The sequence below is a fragment of the Rhinolophus ferrumequinum genome, chromosome 12, assembly GCF_004115265.2.
Source record: "Rhinolophus ferrumequinum isolate MPI-CBG mRhiFer1 chromosome 12, mRhiFer1_v1.p, whole genome shotgun sequence".
Classification (NCBI taxonomy): domain Eukaryota; kingdom Metazoa; phylum Chordata; class Mammalia; order Chiroptera; family Rhinolophidae; genus Rhinolophus; species Rhinolophus ferrumequinum.
The window spans coordinates 19324152-19340746 of record NC_046295.1 but is presented as its reverse complement, the minus strand read 5'-3'; the positions used below and the strand labels follow the sequence as shown (position 1 = coordinate 19340746).

The window sequence follows — 16595 nt, the reverse complement described above, 5'->3', positions numbered from 1 at the left end:
CATCGCGGATTCCTTCATTTGCTAAGTCTGCTACAATTCTTACCTACCAATGCAATGTGCCTGAAATCCCTGGGCAATACAGGCATCAGGGCAAATGGTAGCATAAGGCCAAGCTTAATACTGGAGGTATAAACAAGACAAAGAAAATAAACTACTCTCGGGCATGGTGCATGAAGAAAAGAAAGGGGAACCAGCAAGGATGACCAAGGGAAACACAAAGAAACAGAGGACATGCCAGTGCGGCCGCACTCAAGTAATGGGCTGGAAACCCACCTTGTCACATTCACCGTTCTTTATTTGCTTATCTGATTTGCTTTGCTTTATTGGACTTTTCACTTCAAGAATCTAGGGATCAAAGAGAACACTGTTAAATTTGATTTCAAGCACTTCTTAGCTAACCAGCCACCTAAACAAAGGCACTTATGGATGAAATGTCATACAACATCACTTTCCAAATAGCATTTCTCCTCTATACACTGTCTTTCTTCTCTTCTGATCTTACCTTTTCTTGGGAAATGAATTATATATCAAAAATGCTGAGTCAGGGCAATAGAACTTAAAAGTTGACAATAAGGAAACTGATTTAAGCTTCCAAGGCTGCTTCTCCTTTGTGACAACACTCTAACACATATGTACAGCAGCTGAGTTATACCAGATTATAGTTCCCTCTGGCAAGAATTTTTTCTCATTCATTCTGCTGTTTCAGCATGACTACCAGTGCTCAGTGCACTAGAGATGATAAAACAAATACTCAAATGCCCTTTGTAGTACCTGACTTTCAGATTCTAAAAATTGCTCATATCCACCAGTTCGATGTAGCTTTGGAAATAAAGACGGCCATCAGTGACAATGGTTGTTCCCAACTTGGACCCTCCAACTCAAAAAATAAAGAGCCAGGACTATCTTCTGTGTTTCAAGACATGATGTGTTTATCCATGATAAAATTCCAGGTGCCTTTCTTTTGAGCTGAACCGACTATAGCTTAAGTTATGAACAGTAGTTTTGCACACTGTTCAGAAGCTTCCCTGGGGAGCTAGGCTTCTAATTAATAAAAATAAAAACCAAATAATTATTTAAAAAAAACAATTGATTCATTACAATCTTCAAAATTGAGGATGATGAGGGAAATATTTTTAAATGGTCCTTGCTTAAAATGGCTGAGAACCACTGAATTTATTGTTGAGTATTTACAAATATATAAACATGAAAAGTGAAGTAACTTATCTTTTTCACTGTAACCTCATTATCAAGTGAGTTGTTATAATCTGAAACTAATATTCAGAAAGGCAAGTGCCAAATAAAGCACATATTTAAGAAATCTCATATTTCTATTGCTACTATCTTTATTCTCTGCTCACACACACACACACACACACCACACACACAGTTCTGTTCAAATGTCTACCATATTCCATAACACAAAGGAGATGTTTTTGAATGAGTTATCTTCTAATTTGTGGAAAGAGCACCGACTGGGCTCTGAAACCTGAGTTCAGGCCCTCGCCCTATCATTTAACATTTTGGGGGGGTCTCAAAAATGAGATGAAATGAGAAAGGTGAACAAGATAATGTCCAGACTCCCATTCAGCTGTACAATTTTATTCTCGTAAACGTTTTACTTTGAAGATAGCACTATGACATCCTAGAAAAAGACCCAATACTTCTAGAAGGGTATATTCTCCTTTGAATTTAGAATAATGCATGGGTTAGGAGTGAGCTTCTTGCTAACAGAGACTTTCTTGAGAATTGCTTTTATTTCTTCATTTTTAACATTAAGATAAGCAGATGACCAGTCTGACCAGGCTAACTTAAAATACAATACTTTTGGCAGCACAAGGAAATTGCCTCATAACAGAAGCAAGGCAATAGTTTTCTGTGTTTGTTTTGTTTTGTTTTTTTACCATGCTCCACTGCAAAGGAAACCAACCACTTCACTACATTCAGAATTTCCTTCTCTATTGTTGTTGGAAATGAGACCTCAAGGGAAAACTCGGCGCTCGGAGACCTAGGAGTAAGTAGGTCAGTAGATGGCACTCCTCGCCAACTCAGACACAGGGCCGGGCAAAGCAGAGACAATCTGCTGAGATTTCAGGCGAGAGAAAGAAACAGCGCCTGCCTGCTTGCCCTGTGCACTAGAAAACTGAAATTTTGTTCCCATATCCGACCCTGCCAGCATCCTCCCACCCAAACTCCCTGCACCCCAGGGGTCAAAGTGACTGAGAACTCAACAGATGCAATGGAACTTTGCTAACCAGGGTTAGAGAATGCGACCACCTTTTCTTCAAAGCAGAAAATAGACAGAACATTGTGGGGAACTGAAGTCCCACCCTCCACATTCCGAAAGTGCTCCAGCACAGAAGGCCAAACTACATTGAAATCCTAGTTTCTTTCTTCTGCGGCTGCAGTGGCAGGAACAAAAGCTCCGGGTGTCAGTGATCCGCCTCAAGTTACTGAGTGGCTGCCCAAAGAGGGCTCAGTTAATCTTCCTCCTTTGATCTCTCCCTGCTCCAAAATAAACAGCTTTGTCAAAACCTCATTCTGAGAGAGTTGAGCCATGCTGAAGACAATTGTTTTATTTATGATCATTTCTTATCTTGGAGGAAACGACTCCAGAATATGAAAGTACAGCACCTTGCCTTCCACAGGCTTATTTCAAACCAGTTTAACTGGACAGACTCTTTAACTTCATTCAACGTGCCTTGCAGGCTGATAGGTGATTTATGATATTCTGAATATTAACTTGGGTACAATGGATCACTTCCTTCCTTCCTTCAAGGCCCCTCTCTCTTCCCTCCTGTCCTTACTTTTAGCCAAAAAAAAAAAAAAAAGCTGGAATTTTTATTTTGCTTGAAATTCACCTAAAGGAGGTCTGGAGTTAAAAAAAAAAAAAAAAATCTCTGGTTAAAATGACACAGCACGCATTATTATTCCTTATTAAGTTGTACTGAGGGAAAGAGCCACCCAGACTGCCAAGATGTACCATTTGTACATGTGCTAGTCTCCGAAAACAGAACTGTGGTTAGTTGTACGTCTATCCCTAAGCTGAGAATACAGCTTGAGAATCAAAATTTCAAGATTATTATTTTTCTGTATCCCTTTGTGAGGACTGACGACTCAATTATTCAACAGATGGGTTCTCTACTGATAGGTCTTTCGTGTTGATGATCACCAGCGACTCCTAACAACACTCAGGTTAATTACTTGTTTTGCTGACGTGTGGCGCTCTCTCTGTTCACTTTTTCTCAATAGTTAGAAAATGTTTGACTCAATTAGCACTTTCCCTCTTCCCTGATCCTCAGAAGATTTGAGAAAAGGTAAGGAAAACTCAGCTTTGCCCGGTAATTTACAGAAACTTGAGATACCATTATCAACTTACAGACAGAGAACAGGCAAGGGGTATGAAAGAAGGAAAGTCAGAGTCTTCCCATCTCACAGTTAGGCCATCCCAGTAGGTTTTCATCTGTTTTATTTGATGTGCAATTTCAGATAATCTCACACACACACACACACACACACACACACACACACACACTCAAACAGAAGACTAAAAACACATTCTAAGGTAAAATTTGCACGACTTTTAGATTTCTTAGAATTTTTTACTATTTCATTTCATCGGCATAAAGATCTAAGGAAGACTAGTAAGGAAAACTAGTGAGATTTTAAGAAATCCTAAAACACTGATTTCAAGGGATAGCATCAAGCCTGACCCAATGCAGGTGACTTGAGGGGTTAAGAAATCAATACTAAACAATGTTTTAAAAACTTTCCTTGCTCTCAGTTCCAAGGTACAGCTCCAAGGAGGAAGCACTCTTAGGGTACAAGTATTTCCTACCATCGACTAGCTAAAAGTGAAAGCATATGGACTGTCTTATTATGCTTATAGGTGTATGGAGAAAGTGACATATAAGCGAGTATTCCTGACAGATTGATGATTCACATGTGTGAAGCTACATTTGTTGAATAAACATATGCCAAGGACTCAGTGGTATGCTATTTAATCGGATGAAGTAATTTTTACCCTCTCCAGATAAATGATTCTATTCATTTTGTTCTTGTTTTGCTAGACAGGTTAAAAAAAAAAAAAAAAAAAAAGTCTGACAAAGAATCCAGACTTTTCCCTAAAGCCAGGCTCAACTCAAGACTGCCCATACAGGAAGGGTTAGGGGCAGCTATTTGGTTTGAATGGCAAGACAGGGGCTTGTTGGAGCTGCATTTATTTAGCAAGCACAGTGGAAAGAGGCTGAAGGAGCTTCGTGAGGGGCATGAAAGCACACCCCCAATGCCCTTCCCTCCTGGCACTGCCACCCTCTAATTCTAATTCACCACCGACTGGAAGCTAAGTAGGTTTAAATTGGATATCAAAATATATTCAAGGTCCAAATTCTACTCTTTTGCCAGCTTATACTGAAGCACAAATTTACAAAAGTATCCCAGTTTATCCTGTTAGCCAGCCCATGGCTCTTCTCAACTGGTTGGTGGTGATGGCTATGCCCCCAGTCTTCGCTTTCCCCTTGAAAGGCTTCATTTGTGGTGGTGGGCAGCCGTACCAGAGGTGCAAGCTGGCTGGGCCCTGGGCCTGGCTGGCACTGGAGATGGGGAAATGAATGAACTACGGGAAGTTAGGAGAAAGAATAAGAACGCACTAACTCCTTGAACAGCCAATCTGTAATAGATGAAAAGGCTGAGCTTGCATTCATATGTAGGATACAAAGAAACAGCAGTTGAACTGTAACTGCTGAGGTAAAGAACAGGGGTATTAATCTTACTTATCAATGCAGGCTTTAAAATGTCAACAAATATTATAAATGAGGAATTTTAAATTTTAAGAGATCTTTGCTTATGGTTTATACAAAATTTAAAAAGTAAAAGTGTTCAGCTAGAAAAATCACACATTCCCAGTAAAACGAAGATCACAAATTCAAGGGCAAGGCCATTTAAAATCGTAGGACACGTACAATTTTGTAGGAAACAGAATAATTTTAGAAAAACGCTGATCTTTTATTTTCAAGTTAATAATATTCATATGATAACAATAACCTATGGTAATGAGAGTATCAACTCAATGCATAACGAGGCATTTACAGTATTCATGATATTTGAAAGTAGTTTATTTTAGTAAGTATTTGAAATACCCTAATCTTAATCATTTTTTAAACAAAATCTCATCATAGCTTTCGAAGTTCTGCCTAGACCTATCCAAATAACTATATTCTGACTATCAGCTTTCCTTTAGCTTGATTTCTAACAATAATGATAATGACCATTATTTACTCTGCATTTTGTTAATTATTTCTTACAATCCCAAGTGATGATCCTCTTTTCCTGGATGCGCACACAGAGGCAGAGTACCTATAATAATAAACATCGACCTCCAACTGAGTGCAAAGCAGATGTGGGCACTGCCTCATGCTCTTTACATTTATTATTTATCATCCTCCCGAGAACCAGCAAGGTAGGCACTAATATCCTCAGGTACAGATGAGGAAACTGAGGATCAGACGTGAAACTTAATTTCCCACCAGTGAATTACAATACATTAGTAAAGCAAAGAACCAGGCTTTATAATAGCCCCGAAGGTCATATCCTTCTAATTTATTAAGTCCCCTACTTAATGCTGAGGGGACAAATATATAGAAATCAAGAGTAAATGGGCAACACTTTTCATCGCCAGCCATCCTTTCATCGATTTAATGAACCCATCCAATGGAACATACTTTTTATGACAACAGAAGCTTCTATAACCCTACGTACGTGTTTATTCTTAAGGTTGTAGATTCCCATTTTGTTTTTATATCAAGAGGGACTTTATTTGAAATTAAGATGTAAAAAGTGTTGAGTGTACAAATGATCACATTTAATTCTGCCGAGTCTTGAACAGTGCAAATTGACAATTTACCTGGTTGTTGTTGGTTTTTAATAAGGGCGGCGGGGGTTCATGATGTAGGGGCGAAGAAGCAGAACTGCTTTCACTATCGCTGCCATCACTTAAGCTAACTCTACAAAGAAACAGAGAGAAAAATCATTATTACAGACAATTCTTGAAATTCTTGAAAGACAATCTGTGGAAATGGGTGCGGAGAGCAAAGCATATAAACACTCTAAGTATTGGAAACTCGTTTTAACTCATACAACCACAAACACGCATCCATGCTTACTTTGTATCTGGAACTGTGGTAAGTGTTTTACCTGTTATTTCTCATTTAATGAGCCCTATTTCAGATGAGATACCTGAGACTTAGAGAGACAAGGTCAACTCGCCTAGGGTCACAGAAGTAAAAGTGGTGGTTCTAGGATTTAAACCCAAGCCACATCCCCCAAGGGTGGCGCCCCGCCACTACACTTGACTGGCTTCCTCTATTTATTTGTCTCCCTGCCCCAGCTCCACCCACCTACTAACACCCAGCACGTCACCCAAGTTCTCAGAAGGTCAGTGAAATTAGACAGCTGGTAGGTTACTATCTTTTGTATTCCTTTCCTCGCCTCTTTGCTACAGGTGAAAATTTTACAAATATGGCTAAAACACAGGATGCAGGAGTGGAAGCAATTGCTGAGAAGAATTTGGACAACAGCCCTGCACGACTGACAGCTCAGGGTGACATCTGACGATGGAAATGTGTGAAGCTCAACATGGTAGAACACCGCCAATCACTTCTACTGTGTAAAAAACAACTCAAGGCTGTCGCTAGGTCTGAACACTGATACAATTCATTGGGAACATACTAGAGCGACATGAAGAGACAGTGCATTTGACGTAACTGCTTTAGAAAAATACAATATCTTTCAACAACTAAAGACAATAAAAATATCACCTGTTCCCCCCATATCTTCTTGTCAGCACAAAATGGAATGTTCCTCTAGCCAAAGTAGGAGATATTTCTTTATTCTACTCTACTGAATGTATGTCCTCCTTCGGAAACGTCCTTCAGTGTTTGCTCCCTCTCTTTGGCTATATAGTAACTTAATATAATATTCTCCTCAGAAAAAGAAAATGCTTTAGAAATCAGGATAGTTTTTCTCTTGCTCTGAATAGGCAATCACATTCTAGTTCTATAATATATTCAGATAGACAAGATACGAGGTAGGAAATGAAAAGGAAACACTGGGACATCCTTTTAGCAAAAACTGATGGAACTTGTTTTTCTTAAGCAAATTACATTAATGAAGTGTTCAGTTGAAGCGCTGCTTTGAAATGCTTCTTGACTGAAGTGGAAGGTTGAGTATTTAAACTGATTAAACAGTTGAGACTTCACAAGTGCAGTGAAGATCAAATGTTACACTGGCGCTGCTGTGCTAACAGCACATGTCAGGTGGGAAAAAAAAGAAGAGCGTCTTCAACAATGTGTATCACATCGGACAATCAGAAATGGGTACGATGTGACCCACACTGACTTGGGAGTGAGCGGGTGGACAACAGCTAATCAGAAGACCTAGATCTTCTAAATAACAATAACTTGGGAAATGGTCTAAATAGCTCATGCATTTTTCATCAGCTAAAACCGAGAGCAGTCAGTGGTCAGGATTTTGGTTGTAAATATGCTCCTCACCTCCAAGTATCAGTCCATTTTTAGGTCTTTTCGCCCTACCAGTTTCCTTGTCAGAATGAAGACTTCTAAATGGAAATGTTATAAAGTCAAGGCCATAAGGTTCCTTATTCTCTCCTATTTAAAAGGAATACAGATGGGTGAGTTTCGGAGAGAAGGTGGAGAAAGAGGTATTGAGTGTGGCCGTAAGGAGAAATCACAGAGCGATCTGATAGGGCACATATTCTAAGGAGCCTCTTCTCAAAGGGCGCTAAGGAATCCCCAGTTAGGAAGCATGCGGCCTGTCCAGCTGGGGTTCAGATCGCATTCCTGTAAGAAGTTTTAGTGTCTTCTACACAGTAATGGATAATGGGAAAAGATTTACTGCTATATATTATAAATGTAATTGGATTTTAAGTCAAGTAGATTCATATTTCTTTTCTACTCAAAACACATTAAAGTAAACATCCCTATTTGTTTTCCTCATGATAAAGAAATAAAATCCTCAAGGCAATTTCAAGTTGACTATTAATTATAAGTGACATGAATTATCGTTTTATAATGTAGAATTATGCCTCACAGCGTTAGAGCTACTTAAAGAACCTAATTGTCAGCACACTTAAAAGGAATTTATTTTCGGGAAAACACACACAGGTGATCTTAGTTTTAATTAGGTCACACATAATTTATTGAAGCCAATTATGTATTTCTAACTACAAACAGCAAACATGTTTCCTCAAATTCTGAGATTCCCTCCCGCAAGGGATCTACACACACTCTTCCAATGAAAACTGAGTTTATTTCAGCAGTCAGACCTGCCACCTTGGCATATACTTTCAAGAACAGGGACTTCTAATAGGACTTTTTCCCTCTAACATTTTTAGAGGAAAAAACCGTCTTCTCTCTGAGCAAAGGGGTAAACAGTTCCCTGTACAGGCGAGTATAAGCATGCCAAAGTGTCCTAACTTAAAAGCAATGTGACCATTTACGGCCCTTGTTTCTGACGTTTCACACCTTGGCTGTGGTTACACTATTAGGTCTAGCGAGAAGGTATGATTCTGTCGCAGGGAACTTCTTTTCTTCCAAGACACTCACCTGCGACTTCGGCTGCCTCCTCTATTTACAGGTCTCTCCATTTCGGAGTCATTGTCATTATCCTCGGCCTCGTCTGATTCCTCCTCATTGTCATCGGAATGCAGGTCTTTCATTATCGATCTTAAAGGACCTGAGCAATGACAGCGAACCACAGGCAATCAAACACACTACTTTACCATATAGGACACAAGGAAATGCTCACCAGCACTGAACACGGGTTAGAAATAACCTGTATCGTGTGTGTGTGTGTGTGTGTGTGTGTGTGTATATATGTATATATACATATATACATATATACATATACATATATATGTATATATGTATATTTATACAATTTACAAGACAAATTTGGTAGTTTCTGGAATGCAACCTCTGTCAAAACACTATCGTTTTCATAATAGATGCCCCAAAATGTTCATTAGAAAAACTACTTCCTAGGACTTTTTTTCTATGTATGTTTCTTCCCTAAGAAAAATTACCGCTAGAAAGAAACAGAAAGATCTATTAGTAAATTGAATGTTTTGTTAGGTTAATCCATGTATTGAAAAGTTGAGACTAATAAATCACCGCGGTTGTAACTTGTTCTTGGCAATGCAGCCTTTGTGTGGTAGTTTTTGATCTATTAAGGTTTAGCTGTTCCTTTTATTTCAAGGTCAATTTCAGGTCAAGCAAGCATTTCAGTCAAGTTCAGATTATAAAGTATCTCAATTCCATGGCGTAATGTCCTATCTCTGATCTTCATATTGATCTTGGACACGAGGTCTGTTGCAACAATTTTATGCAGCCAATTTTTGTTTTGCTCTTTAAGAAATTCCTGGCAAAATACCAGCATGTATTTACATAAATAAGATCATGGAATAAATCAGGTGACCAGAAAATTAAAGAGAGTATCCAGTATTAGATGGAAGAGAAAAAGATCAAGTCAGATTCGTAACTAATTTATTCTAGAACAGGACAAAATGGGGGGGGGGGGAGAAAAATCAAACACAGAAAAACTCATTAGTGTGGTTTGTTTTCACCTTACTACTCTAAATGTAATGAAACAAGATAGATATTTTTAATCTTAACAGAAGAGATTGTAAAGGCAATCAAAAAAGTGAGAGAGGCACTTTCATTCTGGAATCGGAGATTCCTAAAGTCTAATCTAATAGGAATATCTGAACTATCATTAGATCAGTTTAAAAATAAGTACTGACCCTGCAATCTCACATTCTTCAAAACCCAAATTTCCCTGCTTCTGTCATGCGTTTATACCTTTGGAAGTCAGTGGAACAAGAAATCTGAATAGCACAAACGATCAGTGTCTTTTATTTTTTCCTAGAAGCTTAGCCTTAGCCCAAACACACACAGCAATTTAATCCTTTTCAAAACATACAAGGCCATCAGGAATTCAGTGTGGTCAATGAAAAAGCTAATGTGCAACATGATGCTCAAAAACAAATTATTCTTTGTTATTATTTCATTTTCCATGTTTAAAAGAAAAAAAGAGTCCATATTTGGCCTCTTTTCCACACACAAAAGAAACGGAAAATACATTTAGTTAGGGTTCTATGTTTTAGCTTAAGTTTCTTTTAAAAATGTCTTTAAATTTAAATTTCTTTGAGTTTAAGTAGCAAAAAAATAATTTTAAAGACAGAAAATTAACACTTGCCAAAGAAATATGTAGGAAAAAAAATAAATAAAATGAAAGATGTTCAGGAAGGAAAGTAAAAACCTATGTCTCTATGTCAAAGCCTCTTGAGTCCAGCTTTTGCTATTGTATTTCCTTTGGGAACTCCCTGGAATAGGTTGTGTCTATAATCCTTTTGTAAAATGGGACACTGATGGCCAGGACTGGAAAAAGGGGAATTTCTAGAGGCTGTCCTCATACATCAGAACAATACTCAAGTGCATTCCTAGGGGAAATAAATACAACTGCAGAAAAGCCAAGTTACCATTCAAATAATAAAACAGTAGAAAATAGGCCATAAATCAACTCATTAAGATGTTTTATGAGAAAAATGTCTCATCATTTGCCAGGGAGATTTTGATACCTTGTTGCCTGGTCTGGGACGGTGTGAAGCTGGAGCTGGAACTGGAGCTGGAACTGGCAGGACTGGGTTGTTCAGACTTTAAAGAAGAAAAAAGCATCATCAATACATTTATGGAACACTACATATCTGAAATTAAAAACAATAGTGTAGCTCAAAAACATTTTGCTCTGCAAAAAACAGCCTGATGCTGCACAAGAAAAATGACCACACATTGCATTATGTTAAAAACACTAACACAGGAGAGTCAGGGGGTCCTTTTTGTTTTGTCCACCATAGTTTTACTAAATGCAGAAACAAGAATGTAAACTCAAGGATGAAGAGATAAACACCGGGGTGTTACATGCGTAAAGAACCTGGCTTTGATTTCACTCCCATGTTTACTGCTATCCAGATCTCTTTCTAAAAGATACCTTGATTACCCTTTCTGCAATGTTTGATTGACTCAGCTGCTTAAAACATAGTGGTAATGAGGCCAAGGTCATTAGTTCAATCGCATTATGAGCCAGTTAATTTCACTCTGATCCAAGGCCATGACCCAACCCTAACCTCATTCATCCACAGTTCACAAACGGAGGCCAATATTCACAAGGAGACCTGGCCAAGTCCCACAAATGAGTCAGGGGAAAATGTTGCCACTACTTAAAACAAAACAAAACAAAACAATACAAAACAAAACAAAACAAAGCAAAACAAAACCACCCTTTAATTCCACAGCCTACTGATTTCCCTACTGATGCAGGGAAAGTGTGTCATACACATACCGCATTCTTTCACTCTTGGTGAATTCTCCTCATCCTTTAATACCCAGAACAAGTGCCACATCCTCCTTAACCCACCCAACTAACTCACAGCTCTCTTCTTTCTCCAATCCCACTGAAAATATGGATCGTCTCTGTGCTTTTCAGATATGCTGCAGTGTTATGCTACCTCTGACGTGTGTCTTTTCTCTCCAGTAGAGTGCCAGCACTTGAAAAAGCAGGGGTTGCGGGGGGGGGGGTCTCTCCTGTGCTTCTCTTTACCCCTGGTACTTAACATAATGCATTGCACATAGTAGGCACTCTATATCTGTGACTGAAGGCAGCACATTAGGTCCTCTGTTCCACTGTCCGCCAGTTTTTGAGGTTTTACAGTAGGTAAAGATGGGAAGAGCAAAAACCTGGACAGAATTGCGCAAACAGATCATAATATCACCACACTTGAATTTTATATATTTAAGGACAAATTTATTTGAAAATAACTTAATCATATTGATAAATTTGGTTGTAAGAGTGGGCTATTTCTATCCCATTTCTAATTGTGCTCATAGTCTCAAATAGATACTCAGGTTATTTGAGAAATATCTGAGGTCTTTTCATGTACAAGACACATCTTTCTACTTTGCTCAGTAGGTGACCAAGCGGACCGGGGCCACGCGGACAAACTAAGAGCATAATCAGAAGCGACTAAATGAGGATGAAAACCTCAGTTCTGTTTATACTGCAGTTTCTCACCACTGATTTTTCACCTCCCCTCCCAGCACTGAACCCCCACCCTCTCCTCTCCAAGCAACACCAAGCTCCACAGACGAAGACACAAGGAAGCACTTTCAGGCATTCCTAATGCACACTTCACATCCTCAGGCTGGATGGGAAAACAGGTGTCAGCAATCTACCACTCATTCTGCAGGAAAAGAGCCAGACAGGATCTCTAATGGGCAGCAGGCGGGCCCCCAACCCTTCACCACGGCGAGATTTACTTGAGATCTGCAGTACAATGTCCTACACATTGCTGTTTGCAGCCCACAGAGAAGAGTCGGTTTACAAGTACACACGCCTGGGGGAGGTACTCTTCATTTCTGTTGAGTGTCTCTTCCACTGTGAGCCACAACGGTGAGTTACACAACTGAGAGGGCATTCAGTTAGCATTTCTGTGCAATGCCCAGCTGCAAAACATTTCTCCCGCGGTCCACAGAGTACTCCTTTTCCTCTCCACGCTGCTCTTTTCAGCCATGAAAAGTGTCTGCAAATGGTATTATTTTGATAGCTCTGGAAACCATTTGGGAGCCAAGAAAGAGGTTTCCTTACAGTGAGCAGAGAGAGCTCTAATTCCCCATCCTGCCTGACCAGTATATGTTGCACGGGACTTAAAGGAACCGTTCTGCCAGAGCTGTTTGCTGAGAGTGACATTAATTTGAGTAGCAAGAGAGGGTGATGGCCATCTCTCCAACTACGCCACGGTAAACTGGACCCATCTGTCTCAAGCATCATGCCAATGCCAGAACCTGCAGGCAGCCTTCTTTTAGCTTCCTAACCATAAACTGGGTTAATAATTCCACAGTTGCTAACCATTGGAAAACTGACAAAGAGTAAAAAATATAATACAACTGGAAAAAAGGGCTTTTTATTCAACGTTTCTAATTAAAACTCTGCCTCATCCATAAAGCATTTAAGGAGGTTTACAATAGAAGACACAGTATTCCATGAGACTGTTAAAATAGAAAGTTTAAAGCAACAGAGGTGGATAGAGAAGGATAAAATGTGGAACGATGGTCAACAAATTCCAATGTCCTGGACACTTTTTTAAAGCCAGGACAGGATTTGTGAAATTTTGGAGAAGACCTTGGAGATACTCGAAGGAGTGATTCTCACACTTTCAGGGGCATTCAAATCACCGGGAGGACTTGTTAAAACACAGACTGCTGGGACCCACCCAGAGTTGGATTCTGTAAGTGTGCGGGAGGGATGAGAACCTGGAGTTCTCACAAGTTCCCAGATGCTGCTGATCTGGGACCAACCAGACTTTGGAAAACACTGATCAAGGACCCAGAGATTCACAGCTATGGATACGTATGAGCATCACTGGGAGGATTGTACACCTGAGGAGATTCCGACTCAACAGGTTTGGTGTGGGAATCCAGGCATGTTTATATCTGAAAAGCTCAACAAATGATATTAACAAAAATTGCTGGTTGAACACCACTGACACTAGGTTGTTTTTTTCCCTAAGTGCAAAAAAAAACACATGTTTTTGAAAGAATCTTAAATTTAGGAAGGCATAAAAGAAATAAGAAAAGCATCATGAGAAAGCTAAAAAGCTTATTGATTTATCCAGAGGTAACATCCCGGCATACTCTTCAAAGGGATTTGCAAGAAAGCACCCTGACGGAACACGGTTACCACTCAATAAAAACATTTATGAAGCATGTACAATTGTGTCGTGGCAGATGGACCTTAAACTAACCTAAGCTGACCAGGACAGAATTCAACTACCGTGTTTCCCCGAAAATAAGACCTAGCCAGACAATCAGCTCTAAAGCGTCTTTTGGAGCAAAAATTAATATAAGAGACCTAGTCTTTTTTACTATAAGACCAGGTATAACATTAATATAATATAATATAATATAATATAATATAATATAATATAATATAATATAATATAATGTAATGTAATATAATATAATACAGTATAGTATAGTATAATATAATATAATATAAAATATAATACTGGGTCTTCTATGAATTTTTGCTCCAAAAGACGCATTAGAGCTGATTGTCCAGCTAGGCCTTATTTTCAGGGAAACACGGTAAACGTTAACTGTTCAAGAAGTCATTCTGCTACTACATGAGGCTGACACAGTCTTACATTTTATCAAGTCCAACAAAACAGAACTGTAGCTCACTTTAAGTGAAGTCTGTATTTTATTTTTCAAAATCAGTTTTACCCTCTAAAAACACAAATCAAGGATGACTGTATAAACTAGGAAAGGTTATTTGCTTTACAAAAAATATTCACATAAACAGGGCTAGATTAAGATCTTTATAGGCCCTAAGCATTGAAAAGATTATGGTATCCTCCTTCCCTGTGTGTGTATGTGCCAAAACCTAAGCGTAGAGAACTTCAATTAGGTTCTGATTCTTCCCCTTACTAATTTGATGCTTGCTTTTGAAATATCAAAGTTCTCCCCACTAAAAAAATATTTGCTTCTTTTTACTGATGCCCTAAGCACAAGCTTAAGCTGACCTACTAAGTAATCAAATACTAGACATGAAATTTCTTTAAATGGTGACCTCCAGTGACAAACGTATATATAGGCTTATGAATCGCAAATCCGATTGCTTGCTAGTGCATGTTTTTGGGACAATAACTTAAGCATTGGTTTCCTCACAGAGTGAGGGCACTGAACCTCACGTAGACGTGGTAATGTTAAATTGGTAAGGTAAAAACTCCTCGCCCACTGCTGTTGTAATAGTAGCTAATCAACCTTTGGTTGCTGCTATTATTTACAAGCGATCTCAAACTCTTCTATTGCCTAAAATAAGATATATCTTTACTACCAAAACAATGGGCCTACCAAGATTTGCAATGCAATCTTCAACAATAAATGTCTATGCAAAATCATTTTGTAATGGATTTTCTACGGAGGATTATTTTTTGTCCAAGACAAGTGAAAAATCCCACGTGTTTACTACTCCTGGAAGTTAAGTGTTTCAAAAGAGAACACCTGTCAAGGTGGGTCACCCGAGAAGGCTTGTAAAATCTGGCATTGTTTCTTACATTGGAAGCAAACTTCCTCCTTAGGTAATCAGAAGACAGGAGTTGCTCCATCCCTTCAAATAAGCAACTATATTTATGAACAGAATTTCAACTTGATCTTTAAAACAATCAAAATAAATAAAAAAGGAGAGAATAATACACACCTTTCATCAGAGGAAAGGAAGAATACAGTAAGCAAGTAAAACAGAAATTATTTTAGACACATTGCTACATTTTCTTCATAAAATGTATACCTCTTTTAGAAAAAGAAAACATATAGCCGGCAATAAAGGTGATCTTTTCTTTGCACAAATATCCAGAAAGACTGCGTCAATGATGAGTACTACTCAGAGAAGAAAACACAAATATAATATACTTTATTTACATTCCTGTTCAATTTTCATGCATGACTGAAGTACTATGTCTCCTGTGTAGCCCTTCCTTCATGAAAAAACCATAGTCACTGACACTTTTTTTTTGCCTAGCATTAAAAATCATTTTTAAGAAATGATGGATGTTAACTAAAGTTATTGTGATAATCGTTTCACAATATATACATGTATCAAATCATTGCTATATATCTTAATATAATCTCATGTGTTAATTATATCTCAATAAAACTGAAAAAAATACTATCTCATTTAGTTTCTCTTTTATAAGAAACAGGTAATCCAACTCAATATTAAAATATACATTTAATTTTAAAGAAAAATGACATAACATCCATTATGAAAAGTTGTGGAAAGATGTTCTTGGTCACATGAATGCACTCTACCAATTTCCATTAATAGGTAATATATTGTGAGAGCTATGTCAATAAGAGGTGAGGTCAAAGTTAAGCAAAGAAACAAGCATTGAAAAGTTATAAAATAACACGTTAGGTTAAGTTAATCTGAAAAGATCAATGTAAGAGTAAATTGTCAAAAGGCAGCAACATCAGAACTTTTATTGTCATTTGGTGTTACATTAGTAACTGCTTCCCAATAAACATGCTAGAAGTGCAAACCTTTATTCGATAGAAAGGTATATGAAAATAATATAGGACAAACATTTGTCAAAATAACCCTAACCGCTTAATGTATCTTTGTGTCGCTCTCTCATATTCTTTATTTCATTTGCTCTACTGTGAGAAAGGCAAGTGTTACGGACTGAATTGTGCCCCCCCACGTTCATTCATATGTTGGGAGTCCTAACCCCCACGTGATAGCATTTGGAGGTGGGATCTTTGGAAGGTAGTCACTAGGTTTCCATGAGGTCATGAGGGTGGAGCCTTCACAATGGGATTAGTGCTCTGTTTAGAAGAAACACCAGAGAGCTTGCTCCTTCCCTCCTCTCCCCCATATAAAGATACAGTGAGAAGGCAGCCAGGTTAAGCCAAAAAAACGATCCTCACAGGGGAACGGGAATCAGCGAGCACCTTGATCTTGGACTT

General features: G+C 38.4%; 1 protein-coding gene across 3 annotated transcripts in view; it reads right to left on the bottom strand.

Moving 5' to 3' along the window:
* MLLT3 (MLLT3 super elongation complex subunit) overlaps nt 1–16595 on the bottom strand; it is a 256534-nt gene that overhangs the window by 13501 nt on the left and 226438 nt on the right. For all 3 annotated transcript variants that reach the window (XM_033123720.1, XM_033123721.1, XM_033123722.1), the window contains 4 exons: nt 10652–10727; nt 8619–8748; nt 5900–5999; nt 274–345 (listed from right to left, as the gene is read on the bottom strand). In XM_033123720.1, coding sequence (XP_032979611.1) covers nt 274–345; nt 5900–5999; nt 8619–8748; nt 10652–10727 — 378 coding nt within the window. The remainder of the gene's footprint in view (nt 1–273; nt 346–5899; nt 6000–8618; nt 8749–10651; nt 10728–16595) is intronic.